At 42.0% G+C, this 22,417-nt stretch overlaps 1 protein-coding gene across 4 annotated transcripts; it reads left to right on the top strand.

Moving 5' to 3' along the window:
- Window positions 1–257: 257 nt before the first annotated feature.
- On the top strand, window positions 258–19,124 carry LOC109892555 (amyloid-beta A4 precursor protein-binding family B member 1-like). 4 transcript variants are annotated; one of them, XM_031826459.1, is made up of 15 exons: window positions 258–439; window positions 1,077–1,885; window positions 2,091–2,296; window positions 7,240–7,302; window positions 7,454–7,530; window positions 7,603–7,663; window positions 7,792–7,938; window positions 8,038–8,165; window positions 9,497–9,502; window positions 9,921–10,035; window positions 10,203–10,287; window positions 11,064–11,144; window positions 11,620–11,735; window positions 11,874–12,050; window positions 13,848–19,124. In XM_031826459.1, exons 1-15 carry the CDS (start codon window positions 273–275, stop codon window positions 14,007–14,009), a joined length of 2,400 nt encoding a protein of 799 aa, XP_031682319.1. In that variant the 5' UTR covers window positions 258–272; the 3' UTR covers window positions 14,010–19,124. The 4 variants fall into 4 exon arrangements, with proteins under 4 accessions (XP_031682319.1, XP_031682316.1, XP_031682320.1 ...); XM_031826456.1 differs by having other exon boundaries at window positions 11,064–11,159; XM_031826460.1 differs by lacking the exon at window positions 9,497–9,502.
- Window positions 19,125–22,417: the final 3,293 nt, after the last annotated feature.

Raw genomic sequence — 22,417 nt, 5'->3', positions numbered from 1 at the left:
ATCATAGTCTATGTATTGGTAAAAATAGATGATGGCACAATCCTTTGGTCTTTTTTGGGCTTGGGCTCATAAAATGCCTTTAATGTAGGGATTATAAAATAAATATATTTATTGTAAGGCTCATCAGGCTCAAGTAGTATCAGACTTGATTTTACAAGCTGATCAAAGCTCTACTCAAATCCAGACATATGCTTTAGAATGACACTTCCGGTCATGAATACCACTGGTTTAGGGCCAAAGCAGTGGGATGGGGTGAAATTTCAGTTTTTCCCATGTCGCTTTTTTTTTGTTGCCAAAATGTGCAATCCGCACTCCGACCTGCGAAAGGCAGCAATACGCAACACAGCGTCGAGTCTGCCGGAAAGCCACACGAAGAAGATCTATTTACCGCTGAAATAAAGGTGGGAGGAAAACTAAAGCGAGGAAAATACAATTCAGGGTAAGTTACCAGGTCAATTAAGTTATTTAGAGAGCGTCGCTGGCACACACGAGTGTGTTTATAATGGGATAATAATGGTGTTACGAGTCAACTAGCTAGCAAACAGTAGCTAGCTTGCCAACTCGATTCATTTTGACCGCATATAAACTATGATACACAATCTAACGTTAGTTATAAAGCTAGATAGATAGACGTGTGCCACACGTGATTAGATATAAATAGTGATAGCCTAGAAAACGAACGTTAGCTGGCTACATTCCAAGATACTGTATTTTCTTCTGTGGAGCTTGCTAGATGTGCTGTCCTCTGTCCCTCATTTTTATTGCATAGTAGCATCTAGCTAATATGCAGTGGGCCCTTACCTAACTAGCATACAGTTTGTGTTGCCTGTAGCCTTGGATTCCTGGTGGGAGGAGCTCAAATCACTGCATAACAATCGTTGCCAGTAGCTAGCTAACGGTTGGCAACCATATGCCTGCTATATTTTTGTAATGAGATGAGATCTATCTAATGCAGACCATTTAAACACTGATAAATGGACTCAGTCTCCATACATTTGTGTATGTTGTGGTAAACAAACACCTTTAGGCCTACCTCTGTGTGATTTCCTGTTTATGTTTCCCCACATCCCAAAAAGTGGCTCTCAGCTCTCTGCTATGTCTTTGGAGAAGACCTCCGATCTGGCCAATGAGAACACATGTCTGCCGTCCTCACTGACCCTTGACCTCCGCTCCCCACATAGTGCTCTGCTTGATTCTGACTTGAGCAAGAAGGCCAAAGGCACCACCTCCACCAAGAAGCGCCACAATTATGCCACATCCACTCCTCTGGACCTGCTGAATGGCACCAAGGGCGGCAATGACATCGATGAGGATGAGTGCAGTCAGCAGCGAGAGGAGGAGAGGGTCCGGAACCAGGAGAACGAGCAGGGCCAGCACAGCACAGGGACCAATGCCAAGTGGCTCAAGGAGGATCAGAATCAACTGCGCAAGGTGGCAGAGAGGCAGCAGGACCAGAATAGAAATTCTGACCAAGATCTGAATCACAACGAGAGCCCAGAAGGAAACCCCAACCAGAACTCTTTAGTGGTGGACCAGCAGGTGGAGGACAGTGAGCAGAACCCCTCTTCTAAGACCCTGAGGTCCCTGTGCTCTGACCTGAATGAGCCTCTGCTGATCGAAAACTCAGAGGCCCCTCATGGGAAAGAGGAAGAAGAGAAAGAGGAAGATGAGGAAGAGCCTCTACTTCTTCCAACAGGTGGAGAGAGGGACACAGACTCGTCTGAGGCGCAAAGTAGCAGTGAGTCTCAGAGAGATGACAGTAGAGAAGTCAAGGAAACCTGCTTGCTGTTTCAGGGCAGAAATGCAGCACCCAGTGATGAGGACTCCAGCTGTATGTCACTGTCTCAGGGCAGCACAGCCAACAGCACGCCAGATGGTGACCCAGGTAAGAGGGGCAACAAAATGTCTTAACAATGGATGGGCTTTGAGTGAAAGGATTGTGTATAAGACTTGCGCTTTGCTTTTGCCGTAAACAGGGATTGTGACACAATCAAATAGTTTTCCGGGTTTGAGCATCTTATTTTCCGGGTTTGAGCATCTTATTTCCTAGTTCTCTCTTTACATTTATCTTGTTCCTCCTCGTTGTATAGAATCTTACTGGGATCGCAGTGCGTTTGAGACGGACACAGACCTGCCTGCGGGGTGGATGCGGGTCAGAGACGAGTCCGGTACCTACTACTGGCACATCCCCACAGGCACCACCCAGTGGGAGCCCCCCTCTCCCCTAGAGGAGGGAGAAGCCCCAGAGAGACCCTCCAGTACCTCCCCTGTCATCACACCCAGTGAGGAGCCACAGGTGAGAGCTAGAGGGCAGAGATAGTTTAGTTTATTATGATCCACATTAGCTACTGCGCGTGCAGCAGCTACTCTTACTGGTGCCCACATAAAACATACAAATACATGACACAGTACAATTATAAGATATTACATTTAAAATAAATAAATAAAAAGCTTTGCTAGGTCTTTCTTTGCTGCATCTGACTATATTACTGGAAAGTAATCAAGATTGGACAAGATCAGAGCCTGAACAACTAGTGCAGTTGATTTTTGTGTCAAACGCTTTTTAAAACAGACATACCCCTCTCCATCTTCACAACAACTTTGTCATTAAGACTTAACCATGATAACTGACCATCCAATGTTACTACTAGGAGTTCAGCTTCCTCAACTTGTTCAATGGTCACACCCTTTATGCACATCTCCAGTTGAGGTTTAGGTCTTAGAGAATGTTTTGAACCAAATACAATGCTTTAAGTTGTATTTAAGACCAGTTTATTGTGCAGAGTGTGTGTCATTTTAAGTTCTTGTAAAACAAGGTGGCAAATCATTTGTAAAAATAGAGGTACTGTACATATCTAATGTTAGAGAAGTTTCCATTGAAGAATACTCTATTGGATAAGTAACTCTCCAACCATGTGATGGCAGGGGACGTAAAGCCGAAACAAGAAATTATAACATCAAAGGCTGCACTGAAATCTAACAATACATCTCCAAATAGGGCTTTTGTGGTGACCGTATTACCGCTGCACCGGCAGTCATGAGTCATGACCACAATAAAATTCCACCTGACCATTGAGTCACGGTAATCTCTTCTTATGCACTCTGGACATGCGTTGGTAGTACCCAACGCGCTAACGACCATGAGGTCGCTAATGGCCTGGTACTCGGGGATCTATTGTCCCTCTAACCACTTTGACATCAGTGTAAATACAATTGAAAATCACATCAACCACTATCACTATTACTATCAAAACAGTATCATGCTTTTAAAACTTACTGCACAGTTATTGATCAATTTGAAAAAAGAAGTTTAACAACAGGTTGAAACTCAGTGGAAAACATGGTTGTTGTGGATGTTGTTTCAAAGCTTAACACAACAAAATATATATATATTTTTTTAAATGTAATTTATTTAACCTTTATTTAACCAGGTAGGCTAGTTGAGAACAAATTCTCATTTGCAACTGCGACCTGGCCAAGATAAAGCATAGCAGTGTGAACAGACAACACAGAGTTACACATGGAGTAAACAATTAACAAGTCAATAACACAGTAGAAAAAAAGGGGAGTCTATATACATTGTGTGCAAAAGGCATGAGGAGGTAGGCGAATAATTACAATTTTGCAGATTAACACTGGAGTGATAAATGATCGGATGGTCATGTACAGGTAGAGATATTGGTGTGCAAAAGAGCAGAAAAGTAAATAAATAAAAACAGTATGTAGATGAGGTAGGTAAAAATGGGTGGGCTATTTACTGATGGACTTATGTACAGCTGCAGCGATCAGTTAGCTGCTCAGATAGCAGATGTTTGAAGTTGGTGAGGGAGATAAAAGTCTCCAACTTCAGCTATTTTTGCAATTCGTTCCAGTCACAGGCAGCAGAGAACTGGAACGAAAGGCGGCCAAATGAGGTGTTGGGTTTAGGGATGATCAGTGAGATACACCTGCTAGAGCACGTGCTACGGGTGGGTGTTGCCATCGTGACCAGTGAACTGAGATAAGGCAGAGCTTTACCTAGCATGGACTTGTAGATGACCTGGAGCCAGTGGGTCTGGCGACGAATATGTAGCGAGGGCCAGCCGACTAGAGCATACAGGTCGCAGTGGTGGGTGGTATAAGGTGCTTTAGTGACAAAATGGATGGCACTGTGATAAACTGCATCCAGTTTGCTGAGTAGAGTGTTGGAAGCAATTTTGTAGATGACATCGCCGAAGTCGAGGATCGGTAGGATAGTCAGTTTTACTAGGGTAAGTTTGGCGGCGTGAGTGAAGCAGGCTTTGTTGTGGAATAGAAAGCAGACTCTAGATTTGATTTTCAATTGGAGATGTTTGATATGAGTCTGGAAGGAGTCTGGAAGGAGAGTTTACAGTCTAGCCAGACACCTAGGTACTTATAGATGTCCACATATTCAAGGTCGGAACCATCCAGGGTGGTGATGCTGGTCAGGCGTGCGGATGCAGGCAGCGAACGGTTGAAAAGCATGCATTTGGTTTTACTAGCGTTTAAGAGCAGTTGGAGGCCACGGAAGGAGTGTTGTATGGCATTGAAGCTCGTTTGGAGGTTAGACAGATAGCACAAAATATACAGTGCTTTCTAAGGCGAAGATTCATTTGGTTTAGTTAGCCTACAATTAGAGTGAATTTGATTTTTGAATAGCCTAATAATAGCAATTAACAAATATATTTTTATAATTAATAGGCTGACACTACCTTAACTACAGAATATCTCACTACCATGTGTTTCCATCTTCTTTCTCTCCTTCATTCCTTTCTTGAGCTGCAGAGAGAGGGGCTGACAACAGAAATATGTTTATTTGTGATAACAACAATGTTCCTGAACAGATTTCACTTGGTTTCCCAAATTAAGCACTGGGTAGCTGCAGGAACAGGGTTGGAGAGCCCATAGCATACAGAGATTGGGCGGAATATCACCTGTCATGAAACGAGAGGCTGCATGCTCCTCAAACAGGGGTTGATGCATGGAGTGAAATAACCGGAGGAGCCTACCCGGCATGATTGAAAAATGAACCGCCTGGAAAGGTGCCCCTGTTCCTTCCCATAATGGGTCATTCTAAATCTAAACTGATTTGACTTAATAGTAAAGACAAGATTAAATTGAGAATAGTCTGATGGGTGAAAATATGATCACTTGAGAGAACGGTGTGTGCAGCCTGAAGCAAGGAACAGAGCGCAAGCTTTTTTTGTTGTGACTTTCTCAAATCATCAATAGCCTATAGTCAAATCTTGCAGCCCATATGTTTTTATTTCTAAGGTTTGTACCATTCACAACTAAATTTGCCAAATAAATCTAACAAATACAGTTGAAGTCGGAAGATGTTGCTTCAATATATCCACATAATTTTCCTCCTCATGATGCCATCTATTTTGTGCAGTGCACCAGTCCCACCTGCAGCAAAGCACCCCCACAACATGATGCTGCCACTCCTGTGCTTCACGGTTTGGTTGGTGTTCTTCGGCTTGCAAGCCTCCCTCTTTTTCCTCCAAACATAACAATGGTCATTATGGCCAAGCAGTTCTATTTTTGTTTCATCAGACCAGAGGACATTTCTCCAAAAAGTACGATCTTTGTCCCCATGTGCAGTTGCAAACGCTAGTCTGGCTTTTCTATGGCGGTTTTGGAGCAGTGGCTTCTTCCTTGCTGAGCAGCCTTTCAGGTTATGTCGATATAGGACTCGTTTTACTGTGGATATGGATACTTTTGTACCTGTTTCCTCCAGCATCTTCACAGGGTCCTTTGCTGTTGTTCTTGGATTGATTTGCACTTTTTGCACCAAAGTACGTTCATCTCTAGGAGACAGAATGCGTCTCCTTCCTGAGCGGTATGATGGCTGCGTGGTCCCATGGTGTTCATACTTGTGTACTATTGTTTGTACAGACGAATGTCGTACCTTCAGGCATTTGGAAATTTCTCCCAAGGATGAACCAGACTTGTGGAGGTCTACAATTGTTTTTCTGAGGTCTTGGCTGATTTCTTTTGATTTTCCTATGATGTCAAGCATAGAGGCACTGAGTTTGAAGGTAGGCCTTGAAATACATCCACAGGTACACCTCCAATTGACTCAAATTATGTCAATTAGCCTATCAGAAGCTTCTAAAGCCATGATATAATTTTCTGGAATTTTCCAAGCTGTTTAAAGGCACGGTCAACTTAGTGTATGTAAATGTCTGACCCACTGGAATTGTGATACAGTGAAATATTCTGTCTGTAAACAATTGTTGGAAAAATGACTTGTGTCATACACAAAGTAGATGTCCTAACCAACTTGCCAAATCTATAGTTTGTTAAAAATAAATTTGTGGAGTGGTTGAAAATAAGCTTTAATGACTCCAACCTAAGTGTATGTAAACATAGTTCAAAATAGCCACTTCGCCTCGGAATGGGAAAAATATTTTTTATATTTTATTCAGCTAAGTTTTATTCTTCTTACTATAAACTCATATGATATACAATTATGGCACAGGATTTATAAGCATATCTTGTCTGCTAAGTGGACAAGCCAGTGGCATGGCACATAGCCAGGTAACATACAGTAGGCCAACTCATATTCTGCTCTTCTGAAATACATTGTCTTCATATCGTTGTTTATTTAGACCTGCCTAAAATAAATCATGGATTTATTCTGATGGTGTATATTAAATTGATTTATTCATTTTTAAAAAATTAGATTCAATGGCTCACATCTGTGGCTTGAATACAGCTTGGAGGCCTGGAGATGCTAAACGTGTTTATTTTAATTAACTGTCAGTTACCGTGAGACCGGCAGTCTTTTGCATGACAATAACCGCCTGATAAAATGTAATGACCGCCACAGCCCTCGCTCCAACTACAGTATCTTATTATACATTTATTTTAGCCAATCATCAATCATCTCAGTCAGTGCATTACAAGTTGAGTGCCCTTTCCTATTTGCATGCTTGTTCTTTGAAAAATAGCATTTTATTTGTTCAAACACAATTTTCTCCATCAGTTTTTGAAGAACAGGCAGCAAACTGATTGGGTGGCTGTTAGACCAGCAAAGGGTGCTTTACTATTTTTAGGTAGTGGAATTACTTTAGCTTCCTTCCATGTCTGTGGACACAGTCCTTTAGGTTTTGGCCTGACTGTGGCAATTAGGGTCACACAGTCATTGTATTTCCATTTAAGCACCCACTGCTAGTGCTAACGGATTTAGTTTCCTACTTCTAATTGGTCCTTGTCTCTTTTTTGTATCTTCAGTTGACGTGGAGTAGTCTCACCCAGTCCCGCCCCAACAGGTTTAATGACGAGGAGTTCTGGAAGGTGAGTGCCAAATGTACTTGAAACAAACCTAACATCAATGCAGTTTGCAAACCTTTTTTCAGAGGTTTTCAATGTTTAGATATCAACTGCTTATTATTTTCTATCTCAAATGTGGAAATGTGACTTCTTACTGTTGTTGGTATGTCTTCAGGAGGAAGATGCAATGGCTGATCAGACCCTGAAGGATTTTGAAGGAGCCACATTGCGTTATGCCTCTATCAATCTCAGGTGAGTCCCCACCCTTCAGGTACAATGTATTATCATTGTATGCTTATATTGTCTGATTCCTTTCACATCCAGCTGTTCACAGTCTGAAGGAAAGGAGAAGATGAGCTCACTCATCAATGACCTGGACGCTAAGGTATGTGCTCTCACTCAGACAAATAGACATAACCAATCATTCCACTCCCATCCCACACACAATATTTTCTGTTTTAACACTCAACATGCTCTTAATCACTCTTTCCCTCTCCTCGTGTCTCTCAAAAGGTTTTTGCTGTGCGGTCTCTGGGCTGGGTGGAGATATCAGAGGAGGAGATGGCTCCAGGGAAGAGCAGCGTGGCTGTCAACAACTGCATCAGACAGCTCTCTTACCACAAACACAACCTGCACGACACGGCTGGGATCTGGGGAGAGGTCAGAGAATGGCTTATGTGTGGGAATATTACCTGGATAGTGTTGGTAGAACAATGTTAAGAGGTTAAGAGGAATGTTCTGTAATGTGTTTTCACACAGGGAAAAGACATGCTCCTTGTTCTGGAGAATGAGACCTTGAACCTGATTGATCCTTTGGGCCAGACTCTGCTGCACACCCAGCCTATCGTCAGCATCCGAGTGTGGGGAGTGGGCCGGGACAACGGCAGGTCAGTCCCCTGCTACTCTAACTACACTTCACAAAAACCAAAACGCAACATGTAAAGTTTTGGCCCCAAGTTTCATGAGCTGAAAATAAACATCCTAAACAGTTTCCATATGCTCAAAAAGCTTATTTCGCTCAAACTTTGTGCACAAATTTGTTTACATCCCTGTTAGTGAGCATTTTTCCTTTGCCAAAATAATACCCGACAGATGTGGCATATCAACAAGCTGATTAAACAGCATGGACATTACACAGGTGCACCTTGTGCTGTGGTTGTGCAGTTTTGTCACACGACACAATGTCACAGATGTCAAGTTTTGAGGGAGCGTGCAGTGAATGTCCATCAGAGCTGTTGCCAGAGAATTGAATGTTCATTTCTCTACCATAAGCCACCTCTAATGTTGTTTTAGAGAATTTTGCAGTACGCCCAACCAGCCTCACAACCACAGACCATGTGTATGGCGTTGTGTGGGAGAGTGGTTTGCTGATGTTAACGTTCTGAACAGAGTGCCCCGTGGTGGTGGGGTTATGTTATGGGTAGTCATAAGCTATGGACCACGAACACAATTGCATTTTAACGATGGCAATTTGAGATCACAGAGATACCGTGATGAGATCCTGAGACCCATTGTCGTGCCGTTCATCTGCCGCCATCACTTCATGTTTCAGCATGATAATACACGGCCCCATGTCGCAAGGATCTGTACACAATTCCTGGAAGCTGAAAATGTCCCAGTTCTTCCATGGCCTGCATCACCAGACATGTCACCCATTGAGCATGTTTGGTATGTTCTGGATCAACGTGTAAGACAGTATGTTCCAGTTCCCGACCAATATCCAGCAACATCGCACAGCCATTGAAAAGGAGTGGGACAATTCCACAGGCCACAATCAACAGCCTGATTAACTCTATGAGAAGATGTGTCGTGCTACATGAGGAAATTGGTGGTCACACCAGATATTGACAGGTTTGCTGATCCCACGCCCCTACAGTCTTAAAAAAAAAGGGTTCTGTGACCATCGGAGGCATATCTGTATTCCCAGTCATGTGAAAGCCATAGACTAGGGCCTAATTTATTTATTTTAATTGACTGTTTTCCTTATAACTCAGTGCAATCTTTAAAGTTGTTGCGTTTTATATTTTCAGTATACATTTCTTTGTATTTTCTTCATATTTGAATACTAAAAATATGTGTGCCAGTTTACTACAGACAATGTTTCTTATTTTGGTTTTATTTGTCTGGCTTTTGTTGCCTTGTTTTGTGAACCCTGCTTTTTCTGTTGAATTGATTAATTTGGGGTTCTCTCTCTAACCGGCTGCACCTGGGCACACAGGGAGAGGTAGTGTATTGTTATTGTCGTATCCACCATCTTCAGTCATGTCACATAGAATTGATCATAGTTGTGGTTTTCATAGTTAGCATATTGATTCCACACCCCTATCCCATAATGTTCAATCACACCCATGATTTCTCAATCACACCCATGACTTTCTGATCAGTTTCTATAGACGAGAATGTTTGCTTAGCTATTAATCATATTTTGACAACACTAAGTGTTCTCAGTCCAAATTGTTAGTACATTTGTTCATTGTTGTATTTGTGGAAGCTTATGCTATTAGGTTGCTAGTTCCTTTGAGTAAATCCTGATATTATCAAAATGTATTGATTTCAGCATTGTCCATTTCATCTGCCTCAATTGTCATGATCAGCCTTTATAACGGCCTCTCAAGAGACGCCTCTGTTTGTGTTAACTTTAGGGACTTTGCCTACGTGGCGAGAGACAAACTGACTCATGTTCTGAAGTGCCATGTGTTCAGGTGTGATACACCTGCTAAGAACATTGCCACCAGCATGCATGACATCTGCTCTAAGGTAAGCCCATCTGCTTTGGTTCACTGCACCATACTCAGGTCTCCACGTTGAACCTGAATGAAATCTCCCCTTTTTCACCTAACTTTGGGACTGGGGTTCAGGGGTCGTTTGTGTCTTTATTTTTTGACATGTTGTATCGGGTTTTTCCTGTCATTCCTTTTCTGTAGATAATGGCCCAGAGGAAATCATCCAAGTCCTCTCTGAACAGACTCAACATAGACCCCTCTAAACTGGTGGACATTCCTTTCCAGGGTAAAACACTGGCACTTGATGTATGATGTAGGCTTGGTGGTATACCATATACCGGGGTGTTTGTGAGTTAGTCCCTAGTCACTTGGTGTTTGTTTACAAGCACAGAATAACGAGAGACTGGAGCCTTGTGAGTCACTCACTGTTGTGCAGCATGCGCCATGTGATCTAATTGCAGTATGGAATTCACAACTAAATGGTTGCCAGCTCGATATCTAATAACAATTAAGTTAACTGTCTAAAATGTGTTAAATGCTCTGCAGTTGTGCATTTGTTCTGCTAATTTAGTAGCTAGTTAGCCATCTAGCTAAGTGGTTAGCTTCTTCCAAAATCAAGCATTCGCTTGGTAACAGCAGAAAATCTCTTCCTGGATCAGGTGCCTAATATTTGTTTTGTGCGTGCAAGCAAACTGTGAGTAGCATTTTTGAGTTGGTTGTATAGTTTAGGTCAGATGCTATAAAATGTTTGCTTTGCGCTCGTTAGCATTTAGTTAGCATTCTCTATGGGATTTTACATATACTTGTTACTCTGTAATCTGAAGGTTAGAAATGCTATCAGTGGGGTTTGAAAACGGTGTCCCTTGTGTTCAGTGCCGGTATTACCAAATATCCTGGTATAGTACAAGGTCGGTATGACAATCTGGATACTGCCAGAGCCTAGTATGACCATATACTTACTGTATAATCTAAAACCAAATGTATTTATGGGCAACTTCAGGTCCTTTGTATGGTTTTAATAGGATGTCACAGTGGTTTTCTGTCTCTCTCCTCTCCCTACAGAATTCCCTGCACCAAAGAATGAGCTAGTCCAGTCCTTCCAGGTACGTTACCTGGGTAACGTGCCGGTGGCTAAACCCGTAGGTAAGGAACGCTTTGGTAAGGAATGCTTTTTCTTCTCTTTCCTAGAGTTGTGATGGTGTGTATTGAATTACATTTCAGGTAAACTTGTGTATGTTTCTCGGTCACTGCCTGTATTTAACCTTCCACTTGTCCTAACCTTCCACTTGGTACTGTAATTAAATGAATACTGACTTTCAACTAAGTTGGGGTTCACTTAATGAAATGCACTTAATATACATTGACTTATTGAATGTCTCAAAGTATTGCATGTGTTCTACTAATTTCTTCTACAGGTTGTGATACTGATGTCTTATTGTGTGACGTCTCGACTGCTATGAGCTATCCTCTTGTTAGGGATATTGAGCTATTACCTAACACTTGGTTTTCTGTGAAGTATGACTAACACAATTCCTGTAATTCCATCCTTTTTCCTGAAATTCTCAGGTATTGAGTGTACTCAGATGTGCAGCTAACCTGAGTGGTATGTCCTATCCAGGTATGGACCTAGTCAACGTAGCCCTCAACACAGCAATCAATTCCAAAGAGAAGGAAGAGTGGACGCCAGTTACTGTGAACGTGGCTTCAGCCACACTTACAATAGTCACAGCTGAGGTGAGCACACACACAGATAGTCACACACAATCTCAAAAATATATATATTTTTAATGTCTTTCCAATATGAAGCTCTGAGGTTGTTTAAATTGCTGTGGGAATAGTCTGACCCAAGGTGTTCTGTTGTGTTCCCTGCAGACAGAGGAGGTTCTTTCTGAGTGCCGGGTGCGGTTCCTGTCCTTCATAGGCGTGGGGAAGGACATCCACACCTTTGCCTTCATCATGGCCGAGGGCCCCGGGGACTTCATCTGCCACATGTTCTGGTGTGAGCCCAACGCTGCCAGCCTTAGTGAGGCTGTGCAGGCCGCCTGCATGGTGAGTGCAACGTTTCTGTCAGCCAACGATTGAGGGCTTTTGGCCAATACAAATGCATTCAAGCAGACAAATAAAAACTTTGCCGGACACATTGTCCAGCAGAAAATATCCTTATGAAAATAAATATCCTTTATAAAGTTGTAGCGGTATTTATTAGAGAGGGGTAAAGAAAGATTTTGTTTGGGCGCCAGGCAGGTATTAACCATGCCGAAAGGAAAAGAGTAGAATAGAGAGAGTACCACTACCAGACCCACACACATCAGCAGAAGAGACTGCCTAGAGTGTAGCCCGTTTACCAGATAGCCAGTGGAGAGAAAAGAGAACACACACCATCTAAAACCCACATTACAGCACAGGGGTAACCCCAACAAGAATACCTTATACAATCATAATACTAATAATGGCAGAGCAATTTAACAGCAACTTAATACAAGAAAGAACCCAGTCATCAACAGAGGATTTGCAATAATCTGTATTATTTTCTAGTGGATGAGTGCAGAGGGTATGAATGTGGGGGGTGTTCATAGACACAACAAAGGCCTTAAAAATGTCCACAATCTTCTCGGCCACATGTCATTAGTACACCTCACCTCAATACAGTTCACATAACAATACACAACTTGCAAGCAACCTCCCTTTTAACTAAAATGTCCATCCAAATACTTCTGGCAGGGCAATAATAGTCCAGCTCTAATGAACTTCAATGGGAAGTACATTTGAAAAATAGAGAGTCTGTTGCAGGGTAAAGCACTGGGATGATAGAGGGAAGAGAAAGAACGAGAGATCTTAGCTGTGGTCTTCAGGCGTGCTGGTGTACTGTCTGATGGTTTGTTGGTCTGTATGTTAAAGCTTCGCAACAATGTTGCTACTAATCCATGCGATCCATAACGGGCGCGGTCCCAAACGAAAACAACCACGACCTAGAGCGATCACACCGATGATTGAGTTAAATACTTTATAAACTACACACGCTGAAAACAAACAACTTCTGCAGCACACACATTCAAACTGTCGCGCCTCCCAAAAGAGCTGAAAGAGCTGTCTTTATTTCCTCCTTCCTTACTGCTCATGCTCTCTTAAAGTGGCAGCGCACGGTGAAGGCTACGTGCAAATTTCGCCACAAAGTACATTGGCTATGCACAGAGGTTGGTTCAGGTTGTCTTTCAGTCACATCTTCTCTCTACTCCGCCTGTCTGTGTTGAGCTCACACTGTCGCTAGCAAACTTTCAGCATTGTATCAACTGGCTCTATGCACACAGGGGAGAAGTGTTCTGCTATTTTATGTTTTGCTAGACATCCCTGTAAGAGAATGTACAGAAATGTCATACAAGTCCAGCATGGAGTATTTAGATGAAGTCATTTTGCTTCCTTCTCATGCTAGTCTAATGCTTGGTTGTGTAGTTCGCTTAAAAATGCCCAAAACAGTGCAAATGAAGTTAGCTAACTAGCTATGGTACCAAGGATGGAAGTACAGATAAGTGGACAAATAAATTGACACTGAAGCATGGGATATTGGTAAGCCAGATGGACAGAGAGATGTGCAAGGAGCCAATGTGCAAGGAGCCAATGAAATGGCAGTGGGCACAACTAAAAATGTGAATGGACTTCTATTTGATATGGCAACTTTTTCAGAAACATTAGGTGAGTGGTTCTTCTAAATGGGAGGAGTTTGCAGGGATTGGACTGTTTTACTACACGGTAATATTAAACATGCACAGCCTTGTTGCACCAAATATTTTGAGTCCAAGTTTAATTTTATATTCAGATTTGGTGCTTATGTTGTGTGACTTTTGACAGCTGCGCTACCAGAAGTGTCTGGACGCCAGGCCCCCCAGTACCAGCTCCTGCCTGCCAGGCCCACCAGCCGACTCCGTGGCACGTCGTGTGGGCTCCAGTGTCAAGAAGGGGGTTCAGAGCCTGCTGGGCAGCTTCAAGAGGTCTGGGTCCCAGACGCCCTGAGAGGTGCCAACCAACTAACCCACTCCAGTCCACCCCCAGGCCCAGCCCACCATGCCAGCCATGGCTCTCCTCACTCCTCCATTCCCTCTCTCTCCCCCCACCCTGAGGTGTTATGGTATAACCTGCTTCCCTCTCAACACCTGTCATCTCTTTTAGATGTGATGTCAGAGCCGTGGGCAGTGTGGGCTGCCGGTGTGGTTGGGGTACCAGTGAGCCTAGCACTGCCCACAGCTGCTCCACGCTTTTCACTTCCTTCACGTAATCCTTGGTTGGACAAGTAGGCCATGTTTTCCTTCCATTGTTTGTTTAATCTGTGATCTGTTAAGAGGAAACTGCTGGATTCATGGACAGTGGTTTGAATGACAGCAATAGTTGGTTAAACTTGGTCTAGTTTGCAAAGTACCAACACTAATTATGCTTAGGAAAGCAGTACTGTTCTGTAACATTGTCTCTGCTGTTTGTTTTGCAGAACAAATATAGTATATTATTTGTGAGGATAGAAATGGAAGAAGTGCAATTGAATTGTGAATGTTGAACTCATGCCATTTGCTTGTGGAACTATCATGTTGGTTTTCATTTCAAAGTAGATTTGAAAGAAATGATTGAGAAATAAAATGGCATGAGAAGTCTGTATAAAATGCATCATGGTGAATGTCAGTGGTGGAAGAACTAAGACTCGCTAGCTACGAATGTAATATTCGGCAAATAAAATGCTAATCGTTTGGGTCATTAAAATCTATACTTTGTACAGTACATTTGTTAATGCCTAAATAGCTTAGCATCCCCTCTTCCATCTGATGGAGCTGGTAAATCAGCAAGTGCATTATCTTTATTTTATAGCTATATTTTTATTTGTATGTGTATTGCAAATTGCACTAAAAAGTGTAGTTCAGCTCCTCAAATCTGAAATGGAGATGGCATACTTTTAGAGCATGGCTCAAGTTTTAATGAAACCTCTCAAATCTCAAAGAAAGCTTTGGCTATCTTTTACTGCACTCCAGCTGTATACCAAGTGGGGGGTACTGTATGTTGGAGTCGAGGAATATATCATCTTTGTGATGCCAAAGCTAGAAGAATCATGTGTTTTTATGGTGTTCCTCTTCAGATCTATTGTGTGGAAATTGACCTGAAGGTGATTTTACCATCCTTTTGTTATGTTCAGATAACCCCAAAAATGTTGAATCTGTTTAACAACATTTTCCTTTCATGTAAGTGTTATACGCTGTTCCCTCTACTCCATTCTCTATGCATTTTTAGTGTATGTTTTTTGTTACGTCTAAGCAGAGTGACAGAGCTACTGTTAGCTACCGAGGTGTCCCTGCACACTAACATCTGCCAACTTTTGTCTCTTAACCAATTGGGTCTAAGGGCAGATGGTACGTTTAGTATTGTTGCGATAGGCATGACACTGACCAATAAGATTGTATTTGTCACATGTGCCGAATACAACAGTGAAATGCTTACTTACAGGCCCTTAACCAACAATACAGTTAAAATTACACCAAAGTATGTCATTACCACATATTGTTCGTTTAACACCGACATTATTTTATTTTACGTTTTTGAAACTTATGACTGCCCTCGGGTGGGCTTTCAAATAGTCTTGTTCATGAGCAGTGTGTCTGACAACACTATAGGAAAGCTAAGAAGCCTGACACATTCAGTCTTCAGAAGGCATTTTGTTATGCAGAGATTGCAATACGGAACGTGTTGCTTACCCACAGACAGTGTTTTTCTGTGAAAGAGACAGACTTAAAGTATGTGTTGGAGTTTCTTCCTTGCGGTGTAAGTCATATGAACACGACATCTTTAAAATAATTTATCCCATAGTTGACTGACTAGATTTCCCCCTTTTTTTTTAATGCAGTTGGTTCAAAATAAGTTATATTTTTTATGAAATTATATTTTTCTACGTGTGTGTATAATATACTGTATCTGTGAGGTAGACATGCCTTTTTTTTTGCCTCTGTTCTTACCACTGTGGTCACTGGTGCAGCAGTGTTTCCAAATCTGTATCGCTAGACTATAGTTATCCTCCTTCACATTATAGCACCACAGTTCTTCTTCCTCTCTCTGATCTGTTTTGGACAGCAGTTTGACCAGACAATAATGAATTTGACTAATGCCTTGCTTCAGCTGCTCTGTCACTAAGTTTTGACTCATAAAAACAGAAGTGTATGTACAATTTAGTTTTTGGGTTTTACACATTCAGATTTTTTTTATTTTTAAGTTAACTGAATTTGTGTCCATGTAATTTCCTTTGGTCCTATAATTGTTACTCCTTACTATACACACTATGTACTCCACTACTTACTATAAGTGTCAGACATTGGTTGCCTTATACAAACAGAGCTTCCTGGTGTTCTATTTGATTTTGAATGCACACTGTAATGTTGTACCATGCTTTGCTTCTGGAGGCCTCAATAATACTTTCAAGAAATGTTGTGTTTTGTGGCTATAGATATGACTACATGAATTCACATGTGTTTCCTCTCATTTCAATAGTGACTGTCACTACACATCTCATCCACATATTTCTCACCTGTTTCTTTTCAGTTTTGCTGAGAAACCTGTTTTCACCCATATATTCACTACAGTGTAGATGCCAACCTATGGGAGCACATTGCATGGCTGCCCCATAAATGGTATATAAGGACTGACCCCAGACTCAGAACAGGGGAGCTCAGAGGTCTTCCGTGTGTTTCAGCGCTGTGAGGACAAATATAGGACACGATAGGAAGTCTTGGGTATACGTTTAACCTACCCATTGGATCAAGCGTATACATTGGTTACGCTTGAGATATTTAGGTTGCTTTGGTGACATTTAAATGATAAATATATGTCTAAGGATTTAGTCATGGCAATAAAAAAGTCATATGCTTTTCTTTAATTTAAGATGAATATTATTGAATGATTACACGTTAAGGGTGAGAAACAGACTTTGATCCAAATGAACCGCAACACTAATATGATAGGGATGTGATCATGTCCTCTGTCATAAGCCATGGAAAATATATGTACATTCTCTTGACAAACCTGAACTTTTGTGTGCCTTTTGTTTGTTTCGCATGATGTGTTCAAAGAGTATTAAGAAAACCTTGAAGTGATAGCTTTTGTTCATACTGTATGTGAGCATTTTTTAAATGTTTTGTTTCCTTTAATATCCACTGATGACTGTAATGCAAGAAAAAGGGTTAGTTTTTTAATTATATCTAAAGAATGTAAATGAGATGTTATGTATATGTAGTATTAGTCAAAAGTTTGGACACCCTACTTATTCAAGGGATTGTATTTTTCCTATTTTCTACAAGACATCAAAACTATGAAATAACAATTGATAGTCCCACTAAGTGCAAACCAGATGGGATGGCGTTTCGCAGCAGAATGCTGTGGTAGCCATGCTGGTTAAGTGTGTCTTGAATTCTAAAGAAGTCACAGACTGTGTCACCAGCAAATCACCATCACACCACCTGCTTCATGGTGGGAACCACACATGCGGAGTTCACCTACTCTGTGTCGCATAAAGACAGCGGTTGGAACCAAAAATCTCAAATTTGGACAGATTTCCACCGGTCTCATGTCCATTGCTAATTTTTCTTGGCCCAAGCAAGTCTCTTCTTATTGGTGTCCTTGAGTAGTGGTTTCTTTGTATCAATTTGACCACGAAAGCCTGTTTCACGCGATCTCCTCTGAACAGTTCATGTTGAGATGTGTCTGTTACTTGAACTCTGTGAAGTGTTTTTTTAGGGCTACAATCTGAGGTACAGTTAACACTAATGAACTCATCCTCTGCAGCAGAGGTAACTCTGGGTCTTTCTTTCCTGTGACAGTCCTCATGAGAGCCAGTTTCATCATAGTGCTTGATGGTTTTCGTGACTGCACTTGGAAGAAACTTTCAAAGTTTTTGAAGTGTTCTGTATTGAATGGCCTTCGTGTCTTAAAGTAATGATGGACTGTCGTTTCTCTCTGCTTATTTGAGCTTTTCTTGTCAATAATATGGACTTGGTCTTTTACCAAATAGGGCTATCTTCTGTATACCACCCCTACCTTGTCACAACACGACTGATTGTCTCAAACGGCATTAAGAAGGAAATCAATTCCACAGATTAACTTTTAACTGTGCACACCTGTTAATTGAAATGCATTCCAGGTGACTACCTCATGAAGCTGCTTGAGAGATTGCCAAGAGTGAGCAAAGCTGTCAAGGCAAAGGGTGCTACTTTGAAGAATCACTTTTTGGTTACTACATGACTCCATATGTGTTATTTCATAGTTTTGATGTCTTCACTATTATTCAACAATGTAGAAAATAGTTTAAATTTTTTTTGAAATAAAATAAAACCTTGAATGAGTAGATGTGTCCAGACTTTTGACTGGTACTTTACATGTATATTAAAATCAACTGTCACAGGACAAAATAAAAAGTGGAGCTGTTTCGTTGTGGGCCGTTGTGGGCCGCTGAATAGCACTGTGAGTAGCTGGGTGCACATCACCTCATTCAGGATGCACTCCAAACATGGTTTAAAAACAAACAAAAATTGGATTACTTGTAGAAGACCAGATGCATACACAGTTTGCAATGAATGACTTGGAAATGTTTTTTTCATCATCAATGTGAGTGAGAGACTGAAGAATATTGAGAATTCTCCTCATGCTCCTGGTTGTCTCAGTTTACAGTTGAAATGATTTTTTTTTACAAACTAACATGAATATTTATGAGGCTGTGTCAATAAAACAAAGCCAACACCATCTACAATTATTTCAACATTTTATTTCCTCCTCTCCACATTGCCTGCTGTTAATAATCTAAATGAGTTACACACCGGAAGGGGTAAATAGAATCACATGTAAATATGCTGTGTTCCAGTTGACAGTCAGTGGATTACCATTTCCAGAGCCTCTTCTCCCTGTATTTGCTTTGTTCTCGTTTTTCTAATTGTCCTGTTTTTCAGTATGCAGCCTCCTCAGTCCAAACTCCTCTGTTGTCTCACAGACCTTTATGTCGGTCATCATAGGGCATTACGTTTAGATGTACAGTGCCTTCAGAAAGTGTTCACACCCCTTGACTTTTTCCACATTTTTTGTTACAGCCTAAATTATAAATGGATCAAATTTACATTTTTTTTGTCACTGGCCTATACACAATGCACCATAATGTCAAAGTGCAATTATGTTTTTTTAATGTTTACAAATTCATTAAAAATTACAAGCTGAAATGTCTTTGAGTCAAGTATTCAACCCCTTTGTTAAGGAGAAAATGTGTGCAATAATAGTGTTTAACATGATTTTTGAATGTCTACCCGATCTGTACCCCACACATAGAATTATCTGTAAGGTCCCTCAATTGAGCAGTGGATTTCAAACACAGATTCAACCACAAAGACCAGGGAGGTTTTCTAATGCCTTTCAAAGAAGGGCACCTATTTGGAGATGGGTAAAAATATATAAAAAAGAAAACATTGAATATCCCTTTGAGCATGGTGAAGTTATTAACTACACTTTGGATGGTGTATCAATACACCCAATCACTACAAAGATACAGGCGTCCTTCGTAACTCAGTTGCTGGAGAGGAAGGAAACCGCTCAGGAATTTCACCGAGAGGCTTTATAACAGTTAGACTTTAATGGCTGTGACAGGAGAAAACTGAAGATGGCTCAACAACAATGGAGTTACTCTACAATACTAACTTCATTGACAGAGTGAAAAAGAACCCTGTACAGAATAAAAAATATTCCAAATATGCATCCTGTTTGCAACAAGGCACTAAAGTAATACTGCAAAAAATGTGGCAAAGCAATTCACTTTTTCTCATCATAAAGACTAGCCTAACTGCACTGTATCTGTTGTTGAGCGCATGTGCCAAGGCCAGAATAGGCACACTTGCTATTTAACACAATAGTTTCTGTGACAAAACTATCGGTAGAGTTAAAAATGACGGAAACGCATTGAACTTTAGATTTTTATTTGGTGCATGAACATTTTTTGTGTGCGCTACGTCATCACGCACTGAATTTTATCCTCAAGTTTGTTTGGTGGAAACAAATCAAATCAAATTTTATTGGTCACATACACATATTTAGCAGATGTTATTGCGGGTGTAGTGAAATGCTTGTGTTCCTAGCTCCAACAGTGGAGTAGTATCTAACAATTCACAACAATACACACAAATCTTAAAGTAAAAAAATTGAATTAAGAAATCTATAAATATTAGGACAAGCAATGTCGGAGTGGCATTGACTAAGATACTGTAGAATAGAATACAGTATAGACATATGAAATTAGTCAAACAGTATGTAAACATTATTAAAGTGACTAGTGTTCCATTATTAAAGTGACCAGTGATTTTATGTCTGTAGCGAAGCAGCCTCTAAGGTGCAGGTTTGAGTAACTGGGTGGTAGCCGGCTAGTGACGGCCTTGAGATAGAAGCTGTTTTTCAGTCTGTTGGTCCCAGCTTTGATGCACCTGTACTGACCTTGCCACATGGATGATAGCGGGGTAAACATGCCGTGGCTCGGGTGGTTGGTGTCCTTGATGATGTTTTTGGCCTTCCTGTGCTGTAGGTGTCCTAGAGGGCAGGCAGTGTGCCCCCGGTGATGCTTTGGGCAGACCGCACCACCCTCTGGAGAGCCCTGCGGATGCTGGCGGTGCAGTTGCTGTACTAGGCGGTGATACAGCCCGACAGAATGCTCTCAATTGTGCATCTGTAAAAGTTTGTGAGGGTCTTAGGGGCCAAGCTAAATTTCTTCAGCCTCCTGAAGTTGAAGAGGCATTGTTGCGCCTTCTTCACCACACTGTCTGTGTGGGTGGACTATTTCAGATCATCAGTGAAGTGTACGCTGAGGAACTTGAAGCTTTCCACCTGCTCTACTGCGGTCCCGACAATGTGGATAGGGGTGTGCTCCCTCTGCTTTTTCCTGAAGTCCATGATCAGCTCCTTCATTTTGTTGAGGGAGAGGTTATTTTCCTGGCATCACTCCGCCAGTGCCCTCATTGTGTGTGATCAGGCCTATTATGGTTGTGTTGTCTGCAAACTTGATGATTGAGTTGCAGCCGTGTGTGGCCACGCAGTCATGGGTGAGCAGGGAGTACAGGAGGGGGCTGAGAACGCACCCTTGTGGGGCCCCAGTATTGAGGATCAGTGAAGTGGAGCTTTTGTTTCCTACCTTCACCACTTGGGGGCGGCCCGTCAGGAAGTCCAGGACCCAGTTGCATAGGACGGGGTTCAGACCCAGGGCCCCGAGCTTGATGATGAGCTTGGAGGGTACTATGGTGTTGAAGGCAAGGCTGTAGTCAATGAACAGCATTCTTACAAAGGTATTCCTCTTGTCCAGGTGGGATAGGCCAGTGTGCAGTGCAATGGCGATTGCATCGTCTGTGGATCTATTGGTGCGGGAAGCAAATTGTAGTGTGTGTAGGGTGTCAGATAAGGTGGAGGGGATATGGTCCTTAACTAGTCTCTCAAAGCACTTTATGATGACAGAAGTGAGTGCTACAGGGTGATAGTCATTTAGTTCAGTTACCTTTGCTTTCTTGGGTACAGGAACAATGGGATGCGCATGCTCTGAGGCCGCAGCTAGAGATGCCGTCTGGGCTGGAAGCCTTGAGAGGGTTAACACGCTTAAATGTCTTACTCATGTCAGCCACGGAGATTGAGAGCCCACAGTCCTTGGGAACGGGCCACGTCGATGGCACTCAAAGCAGGCAAAGAAGGTGTTTGGTTGTCTGGGACCAAGACGTCGGAGTTAGCGACGTGGCTGGTTTTCTCTATGTTATCCGTGATTGTCTGTAGACCCTGCCACATACGTCTCGTATCTTTGCCGTTGAACTGCACTCCACTTTGTCTCTGCACAGCCATGTCGCGGACACCGACTGTTTGATTGCCTTACACTGCTATCTAACCTCCAAACAAGCTTCAATGCCATACAACACTCCTTCCGTGGCCTCCAACTGCTCTTAAACGCTAGTAAAACCAAATGCATGCTTTTCAACCGGTCGCTGCCTGCACCTGCATGCCCGACTAGCATCACCACCCTGGATGGTTCCGACCTAGAATATGTGGACGTCTATAAGTACCTAGGTGTCTGGCTAGACTGCAAACTCTCCTTCCAGACTCATATCAAACATCTCCAATCGAAAATCAAATCAAGAGTCGGCTTTCTATTCCGCAACAAAGCCTCCTTCACTCAAGCCGCCAAGCTTACCCTAGTAAAACTGACTATCCTACCGATCCTCGACTTCGGCGATGTCATCTACAAAATGGCTTCCAACACTCTACTCAGCAAACTGGATGCAGTCTATCACAGTGCCATCCGTTTTGTCACTAAAGCACCTTATACTACCCACCACTGCGACTTGTATGCTCTAGTCGGCTGGCCCTCGCTACATATTCGTCGCCAGACCCACTGG

This window comes from Oncorhynchus kisutch, linkage group LG6 (assembly GCF_002021735.2).
Source record: "Oncorhynchus kisutch isolate 150728-3 linkage group LG6, Okis_V2, whole genome shotgun sequence".
Lineage (NCBI taxonomy): Eukaryota > Metazoa > Chordata > Actinopteri > Salmoniformes > Salmonidae > Oncorhynchus > Oncorhynchus kisutch.
The sequence above is the reverse complement of the archived record's forward strand: the minus strand, read 5'-3'. Positions and strand labels throughout refer to the sequence as shown.

Bases quoted from the DNA above. Each gene is read 5' to 3' on its own strand.
- LOC109892555 (XM_031826456.1), top strand. From the start codon at position 273: ATGTCGCTTTTTTTTTGTTGCCAAAATGTGCAATCCGCACTCCGACCT. The intron at 440-1,076 runs GTAAGTTACCAG...CATCCCAAAAAG, and splicing joins CGAGGAAAATACAATTCAGG to TGGCTCTCAGCTCTCTGCTA. The intron at 7,939-8,037 runs GTCAGAGAATGG...GTTTTCACACAG, and splicing joins CGGCTGGGATCTGGGGAGAG to GGAAAAGACATGCTCCTTGT.